This window comes from Quercus lobata, chromosome 3, assembly GCF_001633185.2.
Source record: "Quercus lobata isolate SW786 chromosome 3, ValleyOak3.0 Primary Assembly, whole genome shotgun sequence".
Taxonomy (NCBI): Eukaryota; Viridiplantae; Streptophyta; class Magnoliopsida; order Fagales; family Fagaceae; genus Quercus; species Quercus lobata.
In genome coordinates, this window is record NC_044906.1 from 42,038,419 (window position 1) to 42,052,925 (window position 14,507).

Here is a 14,507-nt window from a genome sequence, read left to right on the forward strand (position 1 = left end):
AAACTCAATTGATTTTTGGTTAAGTTAATTGGAATCAGTGAGACCTTCAATTTAGGTAACACTCCAAACTAAACCCATTACCTGGAAAAAAGCGTTAGGGTATCTATCTCTATCCATGACTAATTCAAAGTATATAGTATCATATAATTTTCTACGTATAACAGTAGAGTTACCAAACGTGCTGAATTTGTTGATTTTCCCTTAACTTTGGGACAACCGACAACGCCTCCATTGTTGTTTATGACAGGATATGGTAAAATAATATACCATTTCATTCCACTCTCTCCGTGTCTGTTGTATGTATATATGTCTATCATCAAATGAACGACGTTGTTGTTGTTGTTGTGCTTTGTTAAGTTGGGTGGGTAGGTGGTGGACCCTTTGCTGGAGCTAGTTGTTGGTTAGAGTAGACCAACAGACCCTTCTCTCATTCTCTCAATTTTAGGTGTGTGTTGTGTACTAATCTAATCTAATCAACCCTTCCAATTTCTGCTAGTCTTAAATATAGCCTTATAGCCCACCACCCCCTTTGGCAAGTTGTTGCATAGGACTGTTCACTTCACTTTCATGTTTTGCATTTATTTCTAGCTTCTGCTTGCTCTAGAGAGAGAGAGACAGAGACACCCACACAGATATTGACTTTTAGTCGTTTACAGCTAAGCCAAGCTCTATTGTATTGTTTTTGAGTTTTGGCTTGGGGGCGTCTCTCTGTTGCCGTTGTTGACCACAGCTGTCCTTTTGAATAATTTTTATTCACACTTTTTTTTTAATATATATTATAATATATTGTCTCTCTCTCAGACAAAACCGATCAAAGATCTGTTTGGTCTTTCATTTGGACTTGGTGCTTTCCTCGCAAATCAATCGTATCTTTTGAGTGTTTTGGTTTGCTTTCTTGTCCTCAAGAGTCTTATAATTTGGTGGAGAGAAGACTTGTAGAACTGTTGTTTTCTGTAGACTTATTAAGACTGCCGCTTTTATCTTATTCATCCTCATTGGGACAATTTGCCAAACACAAAGGTGGGCTTTTGTTTTTTTGGTCAACCCTGTATATGCTTCTTCCTTGGACTTGGAATGCTTTATTGTCTTTCTCTTGAATTATAAATCGCTTTTGATTTGTCTCTGAATCCAGCTTTCTTGAGTTGTAATTCAGTATTTGATTACTGGGTGTTTGATTGATTCTGTGTTATCTCAATTCTATTCCTGAGATCTTGGATTGGAAAAGGATGTCATTTCATATGCCGTATATGTAAATAGCTTTAACTTGTAGGAATTTGAACTTGATTCTTGGACCTTTGTGATTTTTGGGCAACTGGGTTATCTGAGAGTTAGTTATTAGTTCTTGCCATTGATTCAATCTGATAAGTTTGAGGAAATGAAAGGAAAGGGTGGAACACAAGGAAGTTACTTTGTGTTAAACACAGGAGCTAAAATTCCAGCCATTGGACTTGGGACATGGCAGAGTGACGGAGACCTCTGTGTGCAGGCTGTAAAAACCGCATTGTCGGTTGGGTACCGTCACATAGATTGTGCACATCTTTATGGGAATGAGGTTGAAGTTGGGGAAGCACTCACAAAAGCATTCAATGGTTCACTGAAGAGGGAGGATGTGTTCCTGACTTCTAAGCTGTATTGTACCATGAATTCACTCAATAAAATCGACAACTATGTTAAAGTTTCGCTTAAGAATCTTGGAGTTTCATACTTAGATCTCTATTTGATGCATTGGCCGGAGAGCTCTGCGTTTGGCGATGCTACTGATCCTCCTTCGAAGTCGGGGAGTCAGCATAGGCAGTTTTTGAATCGGTTGAAGAAAGCATGGAAAGCCATGGAAGGTCTTGTTGAGTTGGGTCTGGTTCGAGCTATTGGAGTCAGCAATTTCAACAGTCAGCAGATCAAAGAATTGCTTAAATTTGCAAAAATTGTGCCTGCAGTCAATCAGGTCGGTTGTAAACTTTCTTCTTGATTCAAAACATTCTACTTTGCTCTATGGCTAATTTGATAAAGAAGCACAATAAAGTTAATTCATGGATCTTTAGAGAGACAATTAAATGCTCTCAAAGTTGTCTGCCCATACTAGTAACACTCGTTCAATATAGAAAAAGGTTTTTGACACAGGATGCTCTCTACATCAATGGTCATTTTATTAAATTATTTAATTTGAAAAGGAGAGCACTAGAATTCATTCCCACCTGGAAAAAGCATTACTTTTTACCATATGTCAAATATATAGCCAAGAAAATTTTATATGTATCAGGCGGTAGTGTTCAATGAACTAAAAAATTGAACCCAGATCTGTGACTAACAAACTTTACTGGTTGATCTAGCTGATGTCCTCACTCACAATGTACTCTTGTTCTCTCTGGTTTTTATTTGTTATTGATGGGTTGCAGACCTTGACTAATGCACCGATAAGGAAGAGTGAGTTGATTCAAGTTGAGGAAATGGAAAAGGGTGGAGGAAAACCAAAATTAACATTGGTAGTAGTAAAAAAGGACATGTCAATTAAGAATAAAGTATGACTTCGGGTAGTATAGAATGGAGGAAAAAAATATATGTAATTGACCTTGTCTAATTTGTTAAGTATCCATAGCTAACCCCAAAAATTTGCAACTAAGGATTTGTTGTTGATGGGTTGCTGACTAATTGGACACTGACAACCATACTTAACATTTTGCATTGAGATACGCATTATATGATGGGGGAACCATACAACAAGTCTGAGCTGGAAAGTTCATCTAAGGGGTGGACTACCAGGTGGGTAAGGTTAGCCCTTTTCTTGGCTCTGAAGAAGGTCCATGTGCCATTACCAAAACCATAAACATCACCATGCTCTGCCTTGTTCCTGGAAAACTATGTATTCTAGATGATTCTGAGGACACTTTAAGTTTGTTCCTTTAGATATCTTTATACCCACTCCAATAAGATTTAATAGGTCTCACATTTGTTGAAGCTGTTTTTTAAGGAACTCTCCTCTTAGGACACCATTTGTAGCAGTTTGGCCCTTCATGACTTCTTTCTTAATATTGGTATTGGAAACAAAAAATTGAAACGATAACCTGGATGTCATTCTTTTGGAATTAGAATAATTTGGGAGGGACTGAAATGGTAAATCTTAGCTGCATGTACATGGATCTTTCAATTAGCTTGTAAGGGACCCAAGTGGTAAGTCATAGTTGCAAAATATCTCACATCTCTCATGCCCCTTCTCAATATCATTGTTAGACATATTTTTTGTCAGTTTCAGCAGCATTTCTTCTTGTGATCTTTAGATATTTTTTCGGACAATACCATCATCCCATTGTCTTATACTATACCTGCTTTCTTTCAGGGGATGGAACATTGTGTCGTTTTTCTTTATGCTTTTTGGGATTGATTGAGCACTTAGAACCATTTTTTGTTTCTTGGTCTTAATATATCATGTCATCATTGCCATGAAACTTTGGGATTCTGAAGCGATTTATGATTGGCTTAGGTGGAGTTGCACCCTTTCTGGAGACAAGATGAACTTGTGAAGTTCTGTCGATTGAAAGGTATCCATGTATCTGCTCATACACCTTTAGGAGTACCCACTTCATCTCCTGGACCATTGGACAGTGGATCAGGTGGTGAAGATGAACCTGGAACTCCTCGTATTTCATTTAGGAGATCAAGATCTGTGCATGGCCCTATGCTCAAATTGTCAGTTGTTGCAGAAATAGCAGATAGACACAAAAAGACACCAGAACAGGTACTTTTGACTCAGTTATACTCTAATTTTCTACTTCGTACTCCTCATGATTGGTTTCCATTCTAGTTGTTTATACCTTTTTATTTATTTATTATGTATTGTAGTTTATTTCTTTCTGCCAACATGGTAAGGCCAATGGATATGACTTTCCTTGCCCATATTGGAGAATAGGGTCATGCACATAAACTTTAAAGTACACGTTTCACGGGAACTTTCTTTCTTTCTTTTATTTTTCCTAGATTAGTAAGAAATAAATAGGCCACTATTCATAAAACAAGTACTAAGTAGAAATTATAATGTGAAATGCTTGATTATAATTTGATAAAACATAATTAATTTATAATTTTTGTTACCATATAAGTCACATTATAGTCAATACCTATTATCATGATTAGTTTGCTGCATTGTGCTGAGCAGAAAATGAGCATTGCTGAGAAATGATAAGACCAATGCAAATGTTATCAAAACATTATTTATTACATCAGAAAACTATCTGTGCCGGAAACTATCTATGCATCGATGATCACTACGTTGGAAACTATCTGTTCTATTAATTGAAAAATGGAGAAAGAAAAAAATCTATTCCGAAAATTAAGCAACTATGAAGTGGCGAACTATGTTTATATGGGAAAGATAGGGATTCATTTTGGGATCACGAACCCTTTTACAGATCTAACTTTTCCATTTTTTTTTTTTTTTTTTTAATCTAAGAGTTAACGAATGCTATTGATATGTGACTGACTGAATATTTATCTTTTTCGGAGCCATTGGGACCATAGTTTCAAAACATGAATCATATCGTGAATTGATTTTTGATTTTTTTTGTATCGTGTATGGTATGGTATCGTATCATATTGTGTATTGTAAGATACATAAACACTTAATAAAATTTATCAAAAAAAATTATAGATATACATATATAAAGGATATATTAATTATAAATTTTGAATATATTCAACTAATGACTAATTTATCCATTACTTATGTAATAATATTTAACAAGCTAACTAAATAAATCAAACTAGCATGTGTTTATAACATACACATTCAAATTGATTAAAATCAAAAGTGATAATGGATTACAAATGACCCAAAATAATAATTTCTTTTCATCATATTAATCATCTTGCCTAATCAACTCCATCTAAGTCAATGTTATCATCATGTTCATCATTGAAATTTTCTTCATCATTATCAACATTTACTATCTCTTCTTGTTATTTTATTTTAATAGATTTTTTAAAAATGTATTTCTTCTTGGTATTCTAGTTTCTTAGACTTGTAACAATAATGACAAAAAAAAAAAAAAATTATAATGTTAGTTAATACCTTATTCATAGTATAGAAAAGAAATTTGCAAATATGAAAGTGAAGTGTAAGTGTGTAGTCCAAATTTTGTAGGAGAAAGAAAAAAAAAAAAAAAAAAAACCTACGGACATGTTATTTTATTAGGCTAAATTAAGTAACCTAATAATTTAGTGATAAAAACAAGTGTAACAACTTGTTAGATTCAAATAAAAGTATAAATTAAAAAAAAACATTTTAAAGCATATGTTTTTTATGTTATAATAAGCACATTGTATTGTACGATTCATGAACTCTTTTGATACGAAAATTTTTACACACAATACACTACAGCCACTGATGTCTTGTATAACCATTGTTGATTCCATCTATTAGTGTACTTGGGAGTTTGATTTTTTGCATTCAAATGGGAATAGAGTGGCCAAGCTGATGGCTTTACATGCTAGGTCTTGTTGTAATGTTATTGTTTAGAAGACATACCTCTTGGTTTCTGTTGTTTTAGCATGATGTCCATTCCTTTTAAGTTAATGAATAAAATTTTCTAACATTTTTTCAAAAGAAAAGAAAAAAGGGGAAATAATGAAAGCTCTTCTGCTCTCCCTCTCTTTTCTTAATTTCTAGTTTAGAATGAACTCTATCAGCCTTCTCTCTCTCTTTCTGCCCATCTCTCGATCTGCTCTAATGGTTATTGTCTCACTTGATTGAACTCCTCTAATGCTTGTTGTCTCACCTGATCGAACACCGGTGACATAAATCGGTGGTCATCAATGCTGCTGGAATTATAATTTCTTTGCTCTTTCTCTCTCTTGGTCAAGTATGGCAGCCTTTTGACCCTTTCTCTTATCCATGAAGGCAACTGTGTGTTAAGGGGCTTTTTTATTTTTATTTTTATTTTTAAAATTGCTACGTCTTACTAACTGAACTCTGGGGGAACGACAGTGTGTTGGGGCTTTGGCCCCTTTCTCTCAGCAGGCTGCTTTCCTTTGTTAAACATCATTGTTAAAAGTTAAAACTTCAAACATAGTTACATTTATTTTATCATTATAACTCTGTTGTTGTTAATGTTATGTTATTAAATAATGTAGAAGAAGAGTTAGTTGCTTGTTTTCAATTATTGTTTTTAGTAGAGCACTTAATTGCATATTTTTAACTATTGCTTTTAGTTGAATTTTTTTGGATATGTTTTCACACACCTTTATGGTTACTCAGTTATAATATGTAAAATAAACATAAATATGCCTAAAAATATGTAAAATATACCTACACATGCGTGCACACACACACATTAATCAATTTTGTGTCCCCGCCATGTTGTGTCCTATTTTTTCAAGAATTGCCATGTCACCATGCCTAATGTTGCATCCGTGTTCATGTTTCTTAGGTTATGACTTATGAGTTCCAAGATTATCCATGTTATATGCTTGCCAAAAAAAATTGAAGGATTTGAAGAAGGATCATGATTATATTGAATAAGCTGGTGTTTGGCGAGTAAGTGTTAAAAGAGTAGCATGTTGGTTGAGGTTCACGATCTAGATCTGAAGGAAGAGGGAGTGTGTTATTTCTTGAAAAGTGGTCAACTATAGAGGGCCTTAAAGCTAAGTTAGATATACTTGTTAACTTTGAGTTAATTTCATGGTTGTAGAAATCTATTAAGTGTGGATTAAAGAGGGGGATAATAATAACACAATTTTTTGAGTCCAAATTCTCTCAAAAGAGCTAATTTTGTTAGGGAATTCAGGGTTGAAGTTGTAATTTCTATAAGAAGACAGAAGTGAAGGATGAGATTTTTTTGTTTCTATTATAACCTTTACAAATGTATATGTTGATTAGAGATTGAGGATGGATGGTTTGCATTTCCTTATCTATTGATGAGGAGGATAAGGGAAGGTTAGAGAGAGCATTTGATATGGAAGAGTTGTTAGGGGCTCTAAAGTGTATGTGGTGGTAGAACTCTTGGACCCTATGGTTTCACTATGCAACAATGTTGAAGTAGATATTATAACGTTCTTTGAAAAAATTATGAGATATATATATGAGAAGTACTTAATTGCTCCTTTACCCAATGATGTCTGGAACTCAAAACATTAGTGATTTTGGTCAATTAGTGTTGTTGGAAGTGTGTAAAAATTGCTGGCCGAATTATTAGACAATGGACTCAAAAGGCTGTTTCACAAAATGCATCTGTTGAGGCTACACAGATTTTACATTACATCTTTGTGGCTGACAAATTTCTGGATGGTAGAATCATAGGTCATATCCTATAAGTAATTCATCAGTTGGATATTAAAAAAGCTTTCGATCATGTTTATTGGGATTGTTTAACTTATTTGCTTTGAAGGTTTGGTTTTGATGGAAAATGGAAGAAATGGTTTCTCTCTTGCATTTTTATTGTGAGGTTTTCAATGTTAATTAATGGCTGCCTCTGGTTTCTTTAGTTTTTAAAGTCTTGAGGTCAGGTGATCTGCTTTCACTTTTATTATTCATTCTCATAATGAAAATAAAAAAAGGTAATGAATGGGGTGGTGGTGGGGGCCTTGTTATCTGGTTTCAGGATATGGGGAGTATGGTAGTTTTGGAGGAGTTTTTTATTTTTATTTTTTATTTTTTTTATTTTTTATAATAAATAATTCATTAATAAAGCAGAATGGTGCTACCAAATTACACTGATGTATACAGGCAGCAAAGCAAAATAATAAACAAATGAAAGCTCAGGGTCTCTGGGAACTCTAGAAAGTTTGCTAAGACAGAGGACATGTCGAAGTCCATTCTTATAAGGTCTTCAAAAATAAGAGTTTCAATTTCAACATGTCTAACTCTTGCCCCTCAAAGCAACGTGCATTCCTTTCTCTCCAAAGACACCACATTAGATACAAAAGGAACAACTTCACAAATCCCCCCATTACTCCCCTTGCCAAAATGCCCTGTCCAACATGATGACTCCTCCATCACAGAATAAGGCATTACCCAAGAGACACCAAACAAGAAGAAGACCATAGATCACAACTCCCAAGCTACCATACAATGTAAGAAGAGATGATTCACATTCTCTCCATGGCTTTGACACAAAACATTGATCTACAATAACAACCCCTTGCTTCCTTAAATTATCTATTGTCAAAGTCCTTCCTTAATGCTGCACACTATGAATAGAAAGCCACCCTTCACGGTACTCAAACTTTCAACTTCTCTGCCAAGGCAAAGCCATACCTCTTCCTCCAATATTTTATAGTAGCTCATCACTTGGAAGCCTTGTTTTCAACGAGATCCACTTCAATTTATCTACCTTCTGCATGTTGAAACTTCATTTCATATATATAAATCTTCCAATAATCGTGCCATAGATTCTACTTCCCAATCATGCAACACTAATGAATAAAAGATTCCAATAAAATTGATCATTTCCGAACTTTATATAGTCTGCCACTCTGGGCTCTGTATCTCTAGTGATTAGAAAAAGATTGGGATATATCTCCTTTAAAGTAGTATAACCATTCCACAAATCATGCCCAAGATGAATTTTAGATCCATCACTAACATCATATATGATAAAACATTCAAAATTGTCCCATTCTCTATAATATGCTATCACAAACCCACTCAACAGGATTGCCTAACCTTGCCCGAACGCCAATTCCCCAAGTGGTGCTATACTTTAAAATCCAATACCCTCTTCCATATACATTTAACACCTACTGCCACAACCACTTTACCAACAAAGCTTGATTAAAAAGAAATATCTTCTTAATCGTAATCCTCAATGGCAAATAGGAGTACGACAAGTATTATAATTAACTAATTGGAATTTAATTTCATCACCCATACCATCCAAAAGAAAATCCTTTTGAAAAAATTTTCCATCAAATTTTGCAACTCCTCCAGGCGATGGGATGAGAGATAAAAACAAAAATAGTTGGAAGGATAAGGTACTTCTAGTTAGAGTGAGTATGCCCTCATTTGATAGGTACAATTTCTTCCAGCCGGCCAGTTTCCTATACATTTTATCAAAACTGGAATCCCATAAATGCCTTGCCCAAATGGATCTCCCAAAGGTAACCCAAATAATTCATTGGGATTGATAAGACACAGTATCCAATATTGCTTACCAATTCTTCAATATTCATTACCTCTCCTACTTGCACCATTTCAGATTTACTTATGTTAATGGTCAAACTTAGAACCGCCTCAAGGCACATTACTACATGAGGATATATCTTAAATAACAAAGATGTGTAGAATTTGCCTCACAAAAATGAGTTTGTCATCAACAAAAAGGAGATGACATATTACCATTGTTTATCCCCTCAAGTTATCAATGGAGAAACCATCCCCCTGACACTGCTTTTGTTATCATCATGCTCAAGGCTTCCATAACAACTATGAGACCAGCCTTGAAGTGAACGAATTAGAAAGAACAAAGAAGTTAGGAAATGAGATGACTCTTTTTTAACTATATCATAAACAGATCTTCCCTGTCACTTTGATTCAGATCCCCCTGTTGTTTTCTTTTCCTCCTGAACCTTTTCCTCAAAAGGAGAAAGAAGAAGGTACATTCTCCTTCTAACTAAGCTATGCTGGGCAGATGGTTGTGGCATTTTGTTAAGGAAAGTGATCCTTTATGGAAGCAAATAATAGTAGTGAAATATGGTGTCATTGTGACTATAGTTGACAAATTTGGTTATATGGCCTTATTGTGATTGTGGATTGGTGTTACATGTAAAATAAACAGGGAATATATGGACCATTTGCTACTTCATTGTGCAATGGAAATGGAGTTGTGGAATTTTGTTCTAGTGTTGGGGTGAGACATGTTGAGAACGGGGATTGATATGGTTGAATATTGGCAAAGAACGCCAAAAATCATTCCAGAATTTGGTGTGGAATGTAGTTCCTTTGCTGTTTTATGTGAACATTTGGAAGGAGAGGAACAACTGATTGTTGGGGGGCTGGAGGTTTCTGTAGAGCCAATAAAGTCTAGTTTTGTCAATACTTTTTTTCTTGGATGTCACAAGATGAATGTAGAGCCCCCCCCCCCAATTCCTTGATATTTATATAATTTTATTTTTTATGCATTAATGTTTTTGTGTAATAGAGGCAATTAAGTATATAGAATGTTAAACTGTCTTTGAATCTTTGCACTTCTTTTAAAACTTAATACAATTTGTTCTTAATCTTTACCTACCTTAAAATCAGGACATGGTGGGATTGGATTTGTTAAATTTGTGGTGGAAATGATAGGAGAATTCATATCCGGAATGATGTGTGGTGGAAGAATGCTGCTTTAAAAGATCTTCATCATATTCATCATTACTAAGGATTAGGGATGCTTCTTTTTTATTTTTTGTTGGAGATTTCTAAAGATGGGAGCTTCCATTTCTGGAATCTTATGCTTACTCATGGTTTTAGGAGAACAAGAATTAGTAGATTCTCTTATAGATTTATTATATTCTTATCTCCCAAGGGGAGAAGGGGTGGAATGATTGATTTGGAAGCTGCACTAGAAAATTTGGTTTTTACTCTTTTTGTGAACTTAGAAAATTTGGTTTTTACTCTTTTTGTGAACTTTTGGGAGGTTCTAAGTGGGTAGTTTTTTTTGCCTAGGATGACATTTAGAGCAACAAATTCCCTAAGGCCCTCTTTTTTGGTTGGAAATGTGCATTGGAAAAACTTTAATTGTGACTAATCTCATCAAAAGTAATATGGTTATTGTAAATTGGTGTTGCATGTGTAAATGAAATGGAGAATAAATGGAAGATCTAATATTCCTCTGTTATCAGAGATGGAAATATTCCTCTGTTACGAGAGATGGAATGCTACCTCTCTATGCATAAATGGCCTTCTGCCTGTATGTGGAAATGAAGTGGAGAATAGACGGTATTTTGCCTTCTCTTTATTTGGGGTTTAGTGGGTGATGCCTTTGTAGGTTAATGATGTGCTTTTTGGTTGGAATGGTTTGTTCGGATGGCATAGTAATGGGTCAATATGGAATGCTACCTCTCTATTTGAAGGAGAGGAAAATAGGACTTTTAATTAGCTTTCCATGCTTCAGCTGAATTCTTCTTTTTGGGATATTATTATATGAGTGGATGATTGGCTGCATCCATAGATAATAGTACATCAGCTGAATTTTTCATGTATTCTTTAGGTGAACCTTTTGTATACATTCCTTATATTACGGTCTCTCTACCTTTTCTAGTAAAATTTTGCTTTATTTATTTTTAAAATATTTACAATATATATGCAACTGTTGTCTTTCTATTGATTTTCTTTTTTTGACTTCTTTTATATTTTTGTTTTTTCAACTTTTCTTCTTTTTGTATCTGCTAGTCATTCTAAATTTCTGAAGCATGGCTTCTGGTAGAAAATCAATCAAATGCCTTGTTTTGCAATTTTGATTGTAATGCAATATCTGATTTCTGGCTTTTTTGAAGTCAGTCATGGTCTTCTCCTTTGCGTCTTTTGGATGTTGGTCATGCATAAGGATCAAACAGGTCAAGGACAGAATTTTCATTACGAGTGATAGGAAATTAAAAGGAAGCAAAAGTCCACACACAAACAACAACATGATTCGCAAACTCCATACCTACATCTGCAGGCAAAATCAACTAAAATATATTATTAACGATATGTATTACAATTACAGTCAAACGAACTCTCTCTAATGGTACTCATGACTCTCACAAATATTCCTAAACCTCACAAACTCAAAAACACTCGACACATTCCACAAACAAAAAGTAACTCAAATCCCATTACACTTAAAACAAAACTCTCAATGCTAATTCACAAACTCATAAACAAGATATTCATAATTCCAAAGGGCCAATAAACCCAATAATATTCCCTTGCTCAAACAATTAACAAACTCTTAATTCACACACAAAAACCCAAAAATAATATTAAAGTATTTTTCAAAGAAACCATTATATTCTTTTAGGAATCTTCTTCTGTTCAAATGTGAGAGGGCCTCTTGGGTCTAAATCACCAAATCCTTTGCATTGTTATTTATGTATAAGAGTCCAAAACCTGTTTCTTGATGGACAAGGAATGCAACAAAACTATTTTTGACAAGGAATATACTTTCCTTTTATACTAACCGATTGCAAATAAGGTTTTGAGACTTTGTCCAACAGAATTGTTCTGGCTCTGTATTAGTAAAACAAACTTCCCATTGGTTGCCAAACAGCCCACCAAGCAATGAGTGGGGTTTAGCAGCAATTATGAACATAATATTGACTAATAAATTACAAGTACATATGTTACTGTTCTGTATTGAATGCCAAAAATGAAGACAGTGGCCGTGATTTTAGTGATATGTTGGTGTACTTTTTATAATCTGTAATCTGTGGTTGTAGGTTATCTTGCGGTGGGGACTGCAAAGAGAAACCAGTGTCCTACCATGTAGCTTGAAGCCTGACAGGATAAACAAAAATATAGACATTTTCAGTTGGTCTCTCTCAGATGATGAGTGGAACCGGTTGAACCAGATTGAACCACAGGTTTGTTTATTTGGAAATGGGCCTCTGAGTCTGAATAATCCATCAGACAATGTCTTTATGCATGGAAGTGGTCCACTACAAGCTGTGCGTGAGATGGAAGATGACATGGAGTCCAATGCCTGATTATTCAATATTATTATTATTATTATTATTTTTTTCTCCTCAGATATTGCGCCATTTTATTATGTTCAAATTTGTGATCATGTTTTGATATGTCGTATGCCCCATTGTTTGTAAGGTTATTATGATTTTGTGGATGTAGAATAGAAAGTCAAATTCGACATGATCATCCACTTGAAGAAGAATAATAATGTTAGGATTATTATAGATTTTATTACCGTTTGATTTTGACTTTTTATGTGGTAATACCAATTAAAAATTGTATTACCCTTTTATCACAGATCCATTTGACTTTATTATGTGGTAATAGCAACAAGAAGCAACTGTAATATGTGATGTTTACTGATTGTTTTGTTTGCCCCGTGAACTCAATGGCGTGATTTTATGATATTGGATAATTCTATGGTATTACTATTATGATTTTTTTAGGTATATAATTTATGAAATAATCTCTTAAGATTATTTCAGCATCATACTCCAAAAATATAAGAGATAACGTAGAAGGATCCTTATTATATAAGTACGGGTACTCCAACCATCTTTCTTAGTTGAAGTTGCAAGTATTTTTTTTTTTAATATAATCATCTAATGCCAATCAATATGAGTGAAGCAATTAGTATGACTGAAGTTGCCTAACTTCGACTCTGGCCATTTTTTTTAGCATTTATGGAATTGAATTTCAATGTAGTGACAAAAGTTGTTGAGAGTCTTATAATTTAATTTGACGATACTTCCTAGAGTTTCTAATAGATATGTCAAGGGTTTAAATCTTCTTCCCTTTATTGTAATTATTAAATTAAAAAAAAAAATGTGAAGGCAAAAATTTCTTATGAATAAAAATTTGTATTTTCTTCAATTTGAATTTTGACTAACACGGTTTTAGATGAAATAAAGTAAGTTGTATTTAAATTTTTTAAGAACTTTTGGTATAGAGTACCAACTAAGAATCAATTTTTTTTTTTTCATTGAAAAACTTTTAATATTTTGAAAACAGGAAAACGGAAGGATGTATGCCAACAAGACAGTGTAATGTCAAACTATGGCAAGTGCATAAGAACCTAAGGTTGTCTTATACATACTGTATTTATATATTAATACCCTTCTGGTGCAAACTAAAAAAACATTTTAATAATTTAATTGAAAGCAAATAGTGAAGTAGATAACAAAAATAAAATAAAAAAGTTATTTTGAGTTACATGCTGAGAAGGACAATGTGTAAGACAAAAGTTGTTGTATGAATGATACTAAAAGGTGGTACTCTTATGAAGAATCTAGAGAATATTCCATAATAATATACTAGTGGTGTGTTGTCCTCACCAACCATATAATAGTGATATGTGTCCCTCTGGAGGTGTCCTCATCAGCTGTCATTCTCAAATAATCTTCTCTGCTCTCTCTGTAAATTGTAACTTACTTCTTAATGGGTTGAAGCCTAAACAGTAAGTCTACACTCTATAGACACGCCCAACTATATACTTAAATTTCCAACATCCTTTAATGTCATTTTGTGATTGTTCATTAAAAAAAAAAAAGTCATTTTGTGATTGGTATACTTAAATTCCCCCCCCCCCGCGTACATGTTTAGTGTTAAAATCTAATCACAAATTGGCACCTAATCATGTTACAAAATTGAATGTGTTTGGCTGTGTCGGTAGGCAGACTAAAAAAAAAAATTATAATAAAAAAAAATTAAAAATAAATAATGAAAATCCATTTAAATTTCTTAAAACATTAGATTTTTTTTTTTATTCCAACTTTAATTAGAATGATATTTTAAAATTTTTAAACCTTTACCAATAGAGTTTCACTTCAACTAAAACTATGTTAATAATTTTAATCGATATTATTAATAACAT

The 14,507-nt window shown here is 33.7% G+C and overlaps 1 protein-coding gene across 1 annotated transcript; it reads left to right on the forward strand.

The window, feature by feature from the left end:
• Positions 1 to 308: 308 nt before the first annotated feature.
• Positions 309 to 13,018, forward strand: LOC115981780 (aldo-keto reductase family 4 member C10-like). The gene is made up of 3 exons (XM_031104132.1): positions 309 to 1,942; positions 3,476 to 3,730; positions 12,388 to 13,018. Exons 1-3 carry the CDS (start codon positions 1,376 to 1,378, stop codon positions 12,652 to 12,654), a joined length of 1,089 nt encoding a protein of 362 aa, XP_030959992.1. The 5' UTR covers positions 309 to 1,375; the 3' UTR covers positions 12,655 to 13,018.
• Positions 13,019 to 14,507: the final 1,489 nt, after the last annotated feature.